Source organism: Gossypium arboreum, chromosome 10, assembly GCF_025698485.1.
Source record: "Gossypium arboreum isolate Shixiya-1 chromosome 10, ASM2569848v2, whole genome shotgun sequence".
Classification (NCBI taxonomy): domain Eukaryota; kingdom Viridiplantae; phylum Streptophyta; class Magnoliopsida; order Malvales; family Malvaceae; genus Gossypium; species Gossypium arboreum.
In genome coordinates this window covers 74,119,272-74,134,977 of record NC_069079.1, presented here as the reverse complement: position 1 = coordinate 74,134,977, position 15,706 = coordinate 74,119,272, and the positions used below count along the sequence as shown (strand labels likewise).

General features: G+C 34.4%; 1 protein-coding gene across 1 annotated transcript; it reads right to left on the bottom strand.

Moving 5' to 3' along the window:
* Positions 1 to 13,224: 13,224 nt before the first annotated feature.
* LOC108488804 (adenylate isopentenyltransferase 5, chloroplastic-like) lies at positions 13,225 to 15,498 on the bottom strand. Its single transcript, XM_017793091.2, has 2 exons — positions 14,913 to 15,498; positions 13,225 to 14,704 (listed from the first exon to the last, which is right to left on the bottom strand). The coding sequence occupies exon 2, from the start codon at positions 14,694 to 14,696 to the stop codon at positions 13,740 to 13,742; it is 957 nt and encodes a 318-aa protein (XP_017648580.1). The 5' UTR covers positions 14,697 to 14,704; positions 14,913 to 15,498; the 3' UTR covers positions 13,225 to 13,739.
* Positions 15,499 to 15,706: the final 208 nt, after the last annotated feature.

The window sequence follows — 15,706 nt, the reverse complement described above, 5'->3', positions numbered from 1 at the left end:
ATTACCTGCCACTAGCAGAGTTTGCTTATAACAATAGCTATCAGTTTAGCATTCAGATTGCACCTTATGAGACACTTAATGCTCGTAAGTGTCACACTCCTTTATGCTGGACTGAGTTGGGCGAGCAACGACTTCTAGGTCCTGATCTGGTTTCTGATACTAAGGATAAACTTAGACTGATTCGAGGCCGACTGAAAGCGACATCAGACAGACAGAAATCCTATGTGGATCTGAAGCATCGAGAGATTAAGTATTCTGTGGGGGACTTTGTTTTTCTCAAGGTCTCGCCATGGAAGAAGGTACTAAGGTTTGGACGTAAGGGCAAGTTGAGCCCTAGGTTTACTAGGCCTTTTCGCATACTGAAACGTGTGGGGCCAGTTGTCTACCAGTTGGAGTTACCTCCAGAGTTAGATCGAATTCACGATGTGTTCCATGTCTCTATGTTGAGGCGCTATAGCTTTGATCTCACGCATATTGTTCCGGTTGAGGAGATCGAGGTTAGACCATTTCTGACCCTTGAGGAGGAGCTAGTCAAGATATTAGAGGGAGATGTAAAGGTTCTAAGAAAAAAATCCATCCCACTGGCTAAGGTTCTTTGGCATAATCATAGTTCTAAGGAGGCCACGTGGGAACCTGAGTATACGATGCATCAGCAGTATCCTCATCTATTCTGATCAGGTAAATTTTCGATGCTGAAATTTTTTTTTAGGGGGTATAGTTGTAACGCACCAAAAAAATACCTTATATATTATTTTTGTATGTTTGTGACACAATTGTGTATCTACTTTAGTGGTTAAATATTCTGGGAAGTGTCTGAAAATTCTTGAGTTCATGCCAGGGCAAAATTTTTGTTTTTAATTGAATAAACCCCTATCTCTAACCAGTAAGCTTAAAAATAAATATTGGTAAAATATGTCAGGATGGGCCTGCTGGTCTGGTGGTTAAATAGAGTGGCAAAGTGCTGGTGGTCTTGAGTTCGAGTCCTGGTAGGTGCAAAGAAGTGTTTTATTTTACTATTTAAGCCGTGTGGGTGCCGTAGTTTAGCTGAAATACTGAAGAGTTTGAGTGGATTAAAGGATTTGGTGAGAAAATTAAGGAGTGAGAAGCTTGAGAACATCCAAATTGTGGTTTCAAGTTTAGCTTCCCTCCCTCGTTCTCTCAGTTTTCTGACATTTTTTTCAATTTTTCTGCCACATTCAGCTCCCTTGCTCTCTCTGCCCATTTGTTTCTCTTCATCCCTACTATTTTTTCTCTCTTTTCGTGTGTTTCCATTTTCTCCTTTGAATTTTTCTTATCTTTGTGTATCATTTTCGATCGTTTAAGTTGAGGAATGCGTTCCTTCTTCACTGTTCATACGTTGGTAAGTAAGGGGTAAGTACGATGGTTTGGGGTAGTCATTACCTGGTGCAAAACTGTTTCTTTTTGTTTCTTGTTGTAACACCCCAAGCCCGGCCTAGATGTTATGGTTAAATCTGACGTGTCTCACCAAAGTGTCTTTCTAAAATTGATCCTTTCAGTAAAAGTCCGTTACTATATTTAAATCTTTTTATTAATGTTAAACAATAGTTCTTGTCAAAACGTTTACCAATTTATTTAACTTTGGTACATTTATTCAACTTATACCACGGAAGCATTTTGAAAACTTGTTATTGAAAGCTCGTGTTCTTTAAAAAACCGTGTCAATTTTGAAAACTCATGTTATCCTAGACTAGTAGTTTAAAATAAGAAACCAAAAGCCCAATTAAAACTTAAAACCCACAAATGGCCTTATTACAAAATTTAAAAACCCAAAAGTGAAACGTAATTTAAATAAAGTCAAGTGTAAGACACTGTAGTCGTGTGGCCACTTCCAAGTCCATCGTAGCACCAAATCGTCTAAGACTAGGGGTTACCTGTATAGACAGGAAGAAAGAGTGAGTTTACGGAAGCTCAGTGTGTAATCCCCTACCAGTCGAACAGTAAATAATGCATGCAATAACAGTCTGGGTCGGAGCCCTCTTCAGTAACAGTACAGTCTGGGCTTTAGCCCTATACAGTAATGATGTGGGCCTAAGCCCAATTCAGTATCAGTACAGTGCAATCATTAACCCACCATAATCCAACCATCACACCACCCGCACCAACCAACACACCATGTGGGGATTTAATCGACCCACTCAGCCAACACACCAATATCGCAGCAGAGCTGCTAACAGTAACGCAGCAAAGTTGCTAATAACAGTAAACGTGGCAAAGCCACCAGAATAGTAATTACATGGCAAAGCCACTAATACAGTACTTCCTCTAAATCAGAAACCCAACCCCATGCAGTATTTCGTGTCATAAACATTACGTGCATGCAGTATATCATACTCAAACCAATCATATAAATGTCATACATACATCAATTAACCTACCACTAGAGGTATAATGGTCATTTCGTCGAATAGGGGTAAAATAGTAATTTTACCTCTCAGGGGTATTTCAGTCATTTAACTAATTTTGGGCTCTCGATACAGATAACGACCCTTCAAAAGGTTTATAGTTGCCTCTAACGACCCAAATAACCCATATGTCCAAAATAGTGTAAATAGGCCCAAAATCCTTTGCTCGGCCCAAATGGGCCCACGCTTGTGTGGCCCATTTAGCCCAAATTCAGTAGCGACTATGCGATCACCATACCCTACTCCATTATCAGTCACTTACCGTAAATTTCATCCATGTGGGGCCCACGAGCCTATTGGGCCCACACGGCCTATCCCAGCCCAACGAGGCCCATAATGGCCTAAGCCAACGAGAACGCTCGTGATGGCCTCTACTGTCTGTCGCCCATGATTTGTGGGCTCGATTTACCCCACGAGAGTTTGCATGCTTGTGAGGCTTCAAATGCCAAAGTTTCAGCTTTTCGGCTTTCACCGATTCACAATAACATAATGGTGTGAATACACACCTGTTTACGAATGCTGCGCAAATCACCACAACACTGAACCTTGAAAATGCTAACGGTTTCTCACTTAAACCACTGATCCGGCTGCCTTCCAAACCTTGGCAAAACTGCATTGCATTCCAACCTTGTTAACTAAACTGTAAGCGTAAATGATTAGAACCAATTGACAACAACTTACCACCACCAAGGAGTAATCAGCCCGTAAAGGGTACGTTCTAAGGTTGTAACACAATATGAACAGTCACACCCCTGTCAAAGATGGAAATTAAAAGAGGATATTAGAGGGAAAACCTATTTTGATAGAGAGAAAGAAGAAAGAGTAATCGTGAGCCTTAACCAAGATAACGACAGCCATAGGGTCTGACTATGTGCCACAGATTCAACAACCCAAACAAAAGAAACCACTTACCTTTAATCACAGCAGAGAGATTCGGCTAGCACAAAGAAAAACCTGAATGAGTAGAGAGGGAGGAAAGGCAAGTGATATTCGGCCAAGGCTCTACGAAGGGAACGCAGTTGAGAGAAAGAAGGAGAATGGAGAAGGATCTGAAAGGTATTCGATCAAACAAATGAGTAAGGGAAGGGGAAGGTGGAGATATTCGGCCAACAATGAGACAGATCCAAAAGAAAGGCTTGATGGTCTCAAGAGAAATGAGAGAGAGGAAGACCCGAATGGTCAGAAACGTACCAAAAACTCAGGAGGAAAGTTACCGAAAACAAAATGAAAGGCCCCCTTGTCCTTATACCTATTTGGCACCACCAAAGGAAAGGGGAAATTCCCTCAAAGTGTTCCCCTAAAAGTACCGAATACACAACCCCAAGGAGTCTCAAATTCGGCCAACACCTTCCCACCCAGCTCTACGATTTTCTTTCCCTTATCTCTCCACCTTTTCCTCCTCCAAATCCCGACCAACCTTCATCAAAATCTCTTTTGACCAAGTCTCCAACCACCTCTGCAGAGTTTGCATCCAACTCTACCTCTCACGTCACAGAGACATAAAATAAAATCCCCTTTTGCATTATCTGGGATTCGAACCCATGCCCTCTCAGATGCTCCACACACTACTTGCCACTAAGCCACAAAGCTTTTTGCGACACAAAACAACCACAACTATTTATAAAGCCCATGACTCAGTACCCAGATTCTTTTAAGAGCAAAATCAAAAATTCTGCAAAAGTCAGAGCTTGAACCCAGGACTTCCTAGACACTTTCAAACACACCCAAATCAGCTAGCCATTAAAGTAAACATGGAATTTATGTCAAATCATGCGAAATTACAGACCCTAAATTTTTGGGGCGTTACACTTGTCTTTCCGTTAGTGATTATGTTTTGTTGACAGTAGCGAACCGTGTGTGATCGAGACTTTATTCGTGCTACTTTGTGAGAAAACCGAGTTGAGGCGTTAGGGGTAAGTTTTGATCGCTCGTAAATTAAGTAAGTTGTTGGGTTGGTTTTGTTTTGACCATTAAGGTGATTAATTGGGTGTGTGTTGATCAATCTTTAGGTTCGGCATTGCTCTGAAATGGTTACGAGTCGAAATCGATACAGGTGTGTACCCGAAATGTAGAAAACAGGGTCAGGCAAAAAGCCAAAAAAGCTTACTGTCGATGCTACAAGCCCAGGCCGTATGATGGCACATGGGCGTGCGATCGACGAGCCAGGTCGTGCGTGCATGACACGGCTGTGTGATGGCTAGGCGAGGCCATGTATGACACACGGGTTCAGCCAATTGGGCCGTGTGGGCCACATGGGCGTGTGAGGATTTTGGGTTAGGTCGTGTGATCCACACAGCCAAGGCCATTTTGAGCTGTGTAGGCCACACGAGCGTGTGGGCCCACACGGGCTAACAACATGGGCATGTGGGCCCATTTTCACTGTTTTGTTGCTAAGGTTGCACGGGTCGCCCGAGATGATTGTGAACTTACTATAAGGTCAATAAGCGTACTTAGACCCCTGAGTGACTGAATGACTGTTATATCCATATACGATATAGATATCTATATGATTGTATATTGAGCATGCTGTTAAAACTGTACTAAATACATGTATAATACTATGATTTGGCATGACATATTGGTATGTTGCATTGCATTGGGGTGGGGGTTTATATTGTTCAGAAGAAGTGCACTGAAAGGCCTCGAGCCTAATTTACTGGCAGCTCAGCTGCAAACTACTATCTAGTGCCGCATTCGGTACTACTTGGAGTGTAGGGATGGATGGGTTGATTATATCCTCACATAGAGTGTAGGGTTAGACGGATATAGTGTGTAGAGGCTAGTTAGGTAGGATTTTTGTGACTGCATATCTGTTACTGTTACTATACGGAGATGGGCTAAGGCCCAAACTAGACCGATACTGTTACTGAAAAAGGGCTTAAGCCCAGCCTGTGATAACCTGTATGCTATTTGTTTGTTTGCATGGGGATTACACACTGAGTTTACATAAACTCACCCCTTTTGTTTTATCTGTACTGGTAATCTCCAGACTTAGGCGGATCGGAGCGGCGGAAGACCCAACGGTGGCCACACGACCCTTTTTACTAGTCGTACTTAATTAGATTTTTTTTAAAAGTTTTACGTTGGGTATTTTATTGTAATAATGGCCTTTTTTGGATTTTTCCTTTAAATTTAGATTTTATACTGCTTTATGTCTAAAATCTGCTAGAGGTAGGTAACAAAATATTTTTATAAGAAACACGTGTTTTAACAAAATACACTCAAATATGCAAATTGTTTTTAAAAGCTTCTGCAATGTATAACGTTTTGAAAAATAAGGACTCATGATTTTGGAAGTAACAACAGATAATGACGAATTCCAAACGGGAAATGTTTTAAGCACAGTTACGATTTTCCAACACAAGCTGGGATTTTCAAAACACTACAGGTGACACCGCTAGATTCGACCATAACGTCTAAGCCGAGTATGAGGTATTACAGATTTGGTTTGTAATGGAAAAATATACACATATATTATGCTTGAATGGTTGGATTTTTTGGTACGGTTCATGATGGAAAATGATGATTATATTTTGAGTATGTTTGATGGACATTTGAATAGCTATAAGTGACATAGTCATTTTGATATTAGAATTTTGAGATGGTATGTTAAGCCTAAGATTGAAAGATGGAAATGGTAGGAATTTTTTAATGTTGCATTGATCACCGAATAGATGTTTGTTTGAATGGCTGGCATATGAGGTTTAAATATGATAATTTGCATGCAAAATAGGTATGCTTGAATTGTCAATTATGCTTAATTGATAAATATTACTTTGAAGAAATGGGTAAAAATTTTATAGGTTAATTTGCTAGCCGAATAGATGATGAGATGAATGGCTAAGTATATGAAATTTAGATCAATTTTGAGCATGTGAATTTGGTGTAATATGATTTGTATATTTGTGACCGAATATGGTTAATAATATTAATATGTTTAAATTTTAAAGTATGAATTGCTTATTTATTATAAGTAGTAAATCATGTTTGGTTTTTAGTTGGTTAAGTGGTTCATATGTGCGAATGTTATTTATATTATTGAGCTGCTGGTTACTAGTCGAGTTTTAAGATTTTCGTGATTAAGTTAATAAAATTTTGTGCATGATTTAAATTGAAAACTGTTCTGAGCTGTATTTTGGTCGGTAATGCCTTGCAACCCTAATCCGGTGACAAATACGAGTTAGAAGTGTTACATCCATCTTATAAGCTTATTTTTTTTCTTTATTTAGAGGAAAAGAATGGGCTATAATTTGATGGTTAAAAAATAGCTTTTCATTTTAAATAGCTTTTAAATGATTTTTTGGAAAAAAGGATTAGTAATTTGATTTTTATATAAAAATAAATTTAAATAATGCTAAATATTATTAGATTGATTAAAAATATTTTAAGTTTTAAAACAAATATTAAATAATAAAATCAAACATTATAATTTTCAATATTATTAAACATATACATTAATTAGTATTAAATATATATTTTTAGTCAAAAGAGAGTATTTAATCATATAGTAAATTAATATTTTAGTCAAAATATTGAAAAATCATGTTAATATTTTAATAAAATATTGTACTCCATTATAGCAAAAATAATAAAATAAATGAAAAATAAAAGAGTATAAATAAAAAATTACGAGTTCAAATAGTGCAACTAATGCTAAACCCTAATTATTGAGTTAAATTAACGATTAAAATGTAAGAATTAATTTGAATGTTACAAATATGTACAGTAATAGACTTGAACATTTATAGACTGAAATGGAAACAAAAAAATCCTTTGAAATGGAAACTTCAACACCATGGAGCATTATGAAACCAAAACCGATTTAATACTTAGGGAGAAAAAGAGATCACATGCATACTCCACCAGCATATAGGCAAACAGTTTGCAAGTATAGGACAATGAAGGCTTTAAATATAGGACAATAAAGGCTTTAACAGTTTGCAAGTAGCATATCCCGAGGAAGACAATAGCATGTTCAATGTAAATGTTGTCACTAATCTTCAATTTCATAAAATGGCAAAGCATGCAAAAAAGAGAAAGCAGCAGTTTTAAATATAACCCATTGAAATTCCCTGCTATTACCTTTACAAACTTTGTCCTGCTTAATTCGATCTGACCAAAAAAGAGAAAGAAACAGAAAATTTGGAGCTCAGTAACTGCCTTGCAAAACCGTGCTTTATATCAAGAACTTGCTGATGTAAAAACTCAACTATGCCAAACAAAGATTCGATTACATCATATCTCAGGCATCAATCAGGAATTTGCAGAAAAAGGGAAAAAAAAGAAAAAGAAACAGTGCTACTAAAAGATTTAGTAAATCAAACACTTATGTTTTTATTACCACAATTTTCGTGAGAATTGGTTTCCCTTGCCTTCTTAACTATGCTTTCTCCTAAGGGGGTTTTAACTCAATCAGCTCAAGTAGTTGACCATATCTTATCAATTTATTTAGAAGACCATGCCTGCAACATTTTTTCACTTCTCTAATTATTTCAACCAGGCATTGAAAGCTAAATAGTGGATGACTTCAACTAGTCTTCTTTTAGCTTATTTGATTTGAAAAATAGGCATTGAAAGCAAATTGAATGTTCAGTTTTCAACTAGAGATTCATTTTAAACAAACAAAGAATAGATCATGAAAATTACCACAAGTGCAATGTAGGACCAACTAACACCAAACCCAATAGCGTAAACAAAAATGTCCTTTTCACGTTTAGGGATGGCGCATGATCAATTGCATGCTAAAACCAAAATTTTCAATGTCAAGTCATGCCTAATTTTGCATTAAAAAGATACAATAATCTATATTATTTAACTGAGAGATTTATATCTCAAACATAGCAAACTACAATTGCCTTAATAATAAAGGATACAATAAAACAAGGAAAACCCAAAATTTTGCTATTTTGCTCTTGACAGAAAACATTCTCATGCTATTTATATCTCCACTTTGAGATTAATTTTCAGCTTTAATTCTTATCAAATGGTTAAAACTATTATTTCATTACATCGTAACCAAAAGCACATGAACACAACCATCGTATTCCTTAGGGAAGACACATTAACGCACTGTTATTCAAAGCTTAAAAGTTTCTTATGCTCATGTTATTCAATTTTAAGCAACACCTTTAAGAACAAAAATCGGACAGAAAGTAAAATCTACATGCCAAGTGTCCTACATCATATACATAGGTAACTAGAGTCTTGTTTAAGTATGTGTATGTGTATATATATGCAAACTCAATGATGGCTTTAAACACTGATGATTGGCAGTCAATAATGTAAATTACTAATTAAACAGATTTTGTAACTTTTTATCTAAAATCTTCCAATCATCTACCTCCATAACAACCCATTGTAGAACTATTATCAATTCAACAAATAAACAAGTATGCTTATCAAACTAACTTTAAACAGCCTATCAATAGCCCTATGTCCCTCTTCGTTTTATAATACTGCATTTTCTTTTCTTTTTTTTTTTATTAGCTACTACTCATTCCTATTATCTACATCTCGATTACATCAAGTGAAAATAATTAACTTTCTAAAGCAGATAAAACAAATTTTAAAACACATATATATGCGAAACTATAGCAAATCTGTATAAAGCAAAAATAACCAAATACTAATAACCTAATTTCCCATAAAAGAACATTAAAGATGATAGAAAAGAAAGCAGTAGGAGTTAAATAAAAGAACATACGGATAGAAGAACCGGAATAGCCTATCGTTGAATTGGTGTTGGCTCTTTAAATCCAAGTTTAGCAAAATTGTGCAATAAATAAGACTCACATCCATATCTAAAGAGAAACCAAATTTAAGAAATAAAGGATAAATTTAAGAAAAGGGATAAAGACATACACTTCAGTGGAACACATACATTGAGCTTAAGTCCGCGAAACTCTTCAGTGGAGACGCAACAGTATTCCCAGAGACATGAATATTATACTGTTTCCACAAAATCGAATCTGCCTAATCTCATCAATAAAATAAGAAAATTACAACAAATATAGTGCACAAAATAAGCAAATTATGCATGAATTTTCAGAAGCAAACCTTCAATTTTAGGTTTATTTTCTTCTTTTCTTTAGAAAGATTATCTTCTCCGCAGCGGCGAAGCCTTTGTAGGGGCCGGATGAAATTTTAATTTTTTATAGTTTGTAAAGGATTAAATTGAATTTTTATAATTTTAGGGGGGCCAAAGTGTAATTTTACCTTTACTAATTTAAAATTTTTAAAAAATTTCAAGGGCCTAAAATTAAATTTTCTATTTTAGGGGGGGCCGGGGCCCATGCCAGCCCCCCTGGCTACGCCCCTGCTTCTCTGGCAATGCAGTAGCGGCGATGCAGCTGACGATTGGTGAAAATCAAAAGGATTTCGGGATTTTGGTTTGGGGAAAAAATTAAAAGATTTGGGGATTTCGATTTTTAGGGGGAAAAATAAGGAATTTTGAGGTTTAGGGATAAAATAAGGGATTTCAGAGTTATGTTTTAGGGAAAATATAAGGGGTTATGGTTTAAGGGGAAAACCGCCCTATTTTGTTTAAAATAAAATGATTTTTTACGGTATTTTTAATAATTGCTTACCTTCTGCAGCAATATTTTCTCATAAATGTCTTTGATATTAATAAATTTCTATTATTTGAATATTTAATAGAGTTAGTATTAAGAGTTAGTCAAGATTAATTTAATTAAAATTATTATATTTTTTATAAAGAAGAAATATTATTTTTAGAGCTTATTTTATTTTTATATAAAATATATAAATTAAGACAATTTAAAGTTAAAAACATCATAATTTATACATCTTTAATTTTACCATTTTGCTAAATTTTTATTTGACTAAACTATAAAAATAGTCACTTTTGTTTGTCTAAGGTTACATTTTACTCACTTATATTTGAAATGTTACATTTTAGTCACTTACGTTAACATGTTGTAACATCATCAAATCATCATTTCAAACAAAAATTTTAGATAAAATTATATAATTGGTCTCCATATTTTTCTTTTTGAGCAATTTAATTTTTTCTTTACCTTTTAATGACATATGGGCAAATTTTGTATTGAATTATTATATCTTTCATATCAATTTTAAATAAATAATTTTGAAAATTTAAGTAATATTTAAAAGAATTAGATAAAATTTGAAATTTTTATATAATTTTTATGTAAGAAAAAAAACAAAATATGAAAAAAACTAAAAAGCTTTTAAAAAATTTCTCTTTTGGAATTATATATTATTTCAATATTTTAGGAAATTTAAATAACTTTTTCAATTTACTAATAATTTTGTTTCTTTGGAGATGCATGGGTTAGCAATTTTTTTTAATTTTAATATATATAAAGTTTATCTATTATCTCTTAAATAATTTAAACTATAATGATAATTTTAATATATTAAAATTAATATTATCTCTTTACAATTATATAAGAAATTAATTAATATATAACTTAAAAACAATTAGTCATATACCCAAAAATCTTTAAAACTATTTTAAATAATAATATTTTAATTTTTTCATTTTTAACATATATTTTTCTATGTGTCATTAATTTTTTTAAGATTTTAAATATTAAATTAAAAATAAATTGTATTTTAATTAATATAAAGAAACTAGTTAAATAATAAATAGAAGAGGACGAAAGAGTGCATGAGTTATTGAAAAGAATACATGATGGGCACTTGGATGATAGGTGAGAATACAGGGAGCAAAACGACGCCGTTTTGTTTAAAATAAAATGATTTTTTATGCATTTTTATTTACGGTGTTTTTCTCATAAACGCTACTAATGCTTGACTTTTTAATAATATATGACCAATTTTTATATTGAATTATTATATCTTTCATATCGTTTTAAAAGAATTAGGTAAAATTTGAAATTTTATATAACTTTTATGTAAGAAAACAAAAACAAAAAATTTCAAAATATGAAAAAAAAACAGAAAAGCTTTAAAAAATTTCTCTTTGTAATTATATATTATTTCAATATTTTAGGAAATTTAAATAACTTTTTCAATTTACTAATTAATTTTGTTTCTTTAGAGATGCATGGGTTAGCAACTTTTTAATTTTAATATATATAAAGTTTATCTATTATCTCTTAAATAATTTAAACTATAATGATAATTTTAATATATTAAACTTAATATTATCTCTTTTATAATTATATTTGAAATTAACTAATATATAATTTAAAAAACAATCAGTCAATATACTCAAAAAACGTTAAAATTATTTTAAATAATAGTATTTTAATTTTTTCATTTTTAACATATATTTTTCTATGTTTTTACTTTCAAATTTTTCTACATTTCATTGAATTTTTTAAAGATTTTAAATATTAAATTAAAAATAAATTTATTTTAATTAATATAACTAAACTATTAAATAATAAATAGAAGAGAACGAAAGAGTGCATGAGTTGTTGAAAAGAATACATGATGGGCACTTGGATGATGGATGAGAATATAGGGAGCAAAATGGCGCCGTTTTGTTTAAAATAAAATGACTTTTTGCGGCTTTTTTGATAACGCCGCTAATGGTTGACTTTTTGCGGTGTTTTTCTCATAAACACTGCTACTGCCTTTTGCGGCGTTTTAATCATAAACGCCACTACTGCTTGACCTTTTGCGTACCGCTTTACCTATTGCGGCGTTTTTCCGTTAGCCCCATTAATGTATAATATTTGCGACGTTTTCCTTCCAAACGCCACTAAAAACTTCGCTAAAACCTTAATTTCCCGTAGTGGTGGTCGGATCGTAATATGGAAAGAGATAATTTATATTAGTAGACGAACCTAAACATGTCCTTAATCTAATCGAAAATGATTGAAAGACTAAAATGTCATCTATTAAGTCTAATTGAGGAGATATTTTGTCTTAGACATCGAAACGGATGACTCCTAAAAACTAGAGACAAAAATGTGCTTAACTAGACTGACAGTACATCAAAATGGACTCAAAAAGAATTGATCCTAAATCTGACATTTAACTATTTTTAATATTTTTTTATATATTTTTCAGTAAATAATAATATTTTTGGCATTAAAATTTCGCTTTGATACATCTTTATCATTATTTGTGACATTTGGTAAGCAAATTTATCTTAATTAAATTTATTTTTATGATTGTATTATTATATGTTATCAAATTCATGATTGATATCTCGTGCATAGCACAAATTTAAAATAAGCATATATAATTTTGTTTGATATATATATTTAACCCAAACATATTAATATATTTAAAATATTATAAATTATGAATTAAGTTTAATAAATTAATTTAACGATCATATTTTATTTTAAATATAAATATAAAATTTTAAAATAAAGTTTTATATCATCCTATTCAAACATATTGTATCAATGAAAGTCAAAAGAGAAATCAGAATTAAAACAAAACTGTACACTGTCAAAATATTTCGTACTACCTTAAAATCAAAAATAGATATGTAATATGGTACCACTACTCATTTGAAAAGCCATAAAGCAAAAATATTATATTTATTGGAATATGGCATTGAGGAGGACAAGGGCTTCTGCATTGACCCAAATGCATTTGTCGTGGCCCTTATCCTTTTACCAAGAATCCCATAGAAATGTTCAATCATAGCCGTTGATGTCCATCAAATGTCAATTAAAAGCATATACTCTCTCCATCAAAGCTAGGGATTTTTTTCTTTTTCTAAAGGTCCCTTAAATTTTCAAGATTCCAAAACCGTCCGATCTAGAATGAGAGGTACTTGATTAAGCAATCATGGGTTCTTAAAGATGGACAGCTTTTGATATTCCATTCATTTCTTCGTATTATAATTGTTATCATATGTAAGAAAGCAAAAAAGTTACACAGGTCATGTCACACTCAAAAGATTAAAGAGACTAAAATGCCACTACGGGGTAGCTTACACAAGGAGTTGGGACCCATGGGCTTATTAGACTTTTTATATGAACAGATGCTTGGACCCCACAGAAGACAGTCTCCTGTATCATGATGATACATGTAGGCGCCCGCACCCAAGTACGGAACAAAGCAACCTGCCTTGATTTCTAAAATGCTTCATTGTACGGCTTTCAAACGTACACAGTTTAACGACCGGGCTCGCAGCAACCTCTACAACTATAACTTCTCCGATCTCCAACCCATAAACTATTTTTTCTTTATTTTTTTAATTATGACTATTGACTAATCATTGAAAAACAAATTCAGATAAAAAATATATATAGAGAGAGAGGTATAGGATGCCAGCCTGCCATGTGGAGTGATGCCACGTGGGACATCATTTGCATGTGTGAGATTCTGCGGGTCCTACCTTTAACGGGATGCGGCTGCTACGGCGGCGACAGGGACCGATGATGAGGCGGTAGACGGCAAAATGGTGGGCACACGATTTTTTTCAAAGAGGAATTTGTCCACTATCATGGTGCTTGGTCCCGCAACAAGTCTCTCCCATGTCTCATCGGCCTCATCGCCACGCTTTAGGAAAACTTCGGTGGCATCAATCCGGTGCATTCTCCAATTCCGTTGGTTATAAAGGCGGCGGATTTTATGGAACTGGCGAGAAGCTAGAGTGCATGTATTTTCCTTGATTTTTGAAATGGCCGTGTCAAGCATCCTAGCTCGAAAGTTGGCATCAAGAATTGATCCAGCCCGGAAATATTGGTCCAATTCGGGGACCCCAATCGCACGCCTAATCCCTCGGGAATAATCAGCCATTGGATCAAACATTTGTTCCGCCTCATCTACCAAGCCTGCTTTCACCATCTTATCTACCCGTTCCGACACAAAGGAGTGTAGCACGCGCAATGACACATCAACCCATAGGAAGCAGCATTCGTATCTTAATTGAAATTCAGGGTCATCATTCACCAATGCCTCGATGTATGAATTGGAGCCACCGGCGATGATTGGGAGGCGGCCTTCGGCAAGTATAGATTCAACAGCAAGTGAAGCATGATGTTGGAAATCCATGGATGTGAAATTGGAGATTGGGTCTACTATGCCTAGCAAATGGTGTGGAACCCCACGGCACTCCTCTACAGTGACTTTGTTAGTTAGTATGTCAAGGCCTTTATATACTTGCATTTTGTCTGAATTTACAATTTCAGCTGGAAAATGGGTGGCCAGATCGATTGCCAGACGGGACTTGCCGGTGCCGGTTGCTCCCATTACAAACACCACCTTATCCTTTCTGCGGAAGATAGTCTCCAGGTTTAGCCCCAAATTCACTCGGGGTTGTACTAGTTTGCTGGCAGACATAGAAAGTTTCATCTTAAACCCTGCAAAAGTGGAAGAACACAACCAGTTGCAAAATCTGCTTCGAAACGGGAAAAAAGAGAAAGGAGTTTGGGGATAATATAGAAACAAAACCATAGCAAGTAACCAACCAGAGCTAGCTTTCTAGCTATATTTATCCAATAAAAGCATGTAACAGGCAGCAAAGATAATAAGTCAATAAGCCCACATATTTCCTTAGACGCGCAATACCTTTTATTGTCAAATATGCGGCGACCCGTAGAAGAAAGTGGTCTTTCCAAGCTGAAGAGAAAATTAAGAGCAAGAAGAGGCAAAAGAGAGTGTCTCGTGTTGCAGAGAAGCTGGGCTTGAAAATGGTGATGATGGATGTAAAAGGAATAAGCTAGTGGAGGAAAGGTTCTTTTCTATAGTTGTACGCAAAAGCAACTATTTATGCTTTTCACCACAAATGAGAGCGGAGGTGGGAAGGGGCTTGTATGAGGAAAGTTGAACCTGAAAGAATATCACAATTTGTAGCAGCAGTTTTGAAGGTCAGATTTGGTGAAAACCTGCACAACTATGAGATGATTAGGCTGGGTATTTATGGTGCGTGGAAAAGAGTACCTTTAAGTCTTTTAACAAGTGGCTTCACAGGGATTTCAAGACTCCAAACGCACGAGGGAACACCTCAAAATTGTCTATATATATTTTTAAAGTTTTTGATGATGGGATGTTGTAGATGGTTTTTTTCATGGGAAAAGAAGTATTCTAAAAAAGTGTACAAGATGTACCGAAAAAAGGTGGAGAAAAAAGCTGAAATAAATCTGTTAACACTGAACACAATGGTTGGTGATAGTTGGTATGGTGAAAAAAAAAAGAGAAATATGGCTACTGATCAAGCTTAACAAAAAAGTAAATTAAGAGAATTTCAAAGAAAATCCTTTAAGAATTCAAAAAGCTGAAAATGTCAAAACTTCTTTCACCAGTTGTGAAAGGTTTTGTTGGTGATGTGAATAGTGAAGAAGAATTCACTATGTTTTTGAAAG

Coding starts and splice junctions, on each gene's coding strand:
- LOC108488804 (XM_017793091.2), bottom strand. CDS start 14,696: ATGAAACTTTCTATGTCTGCCAGCAAACTAGTACAACCCCGAGTGAAT.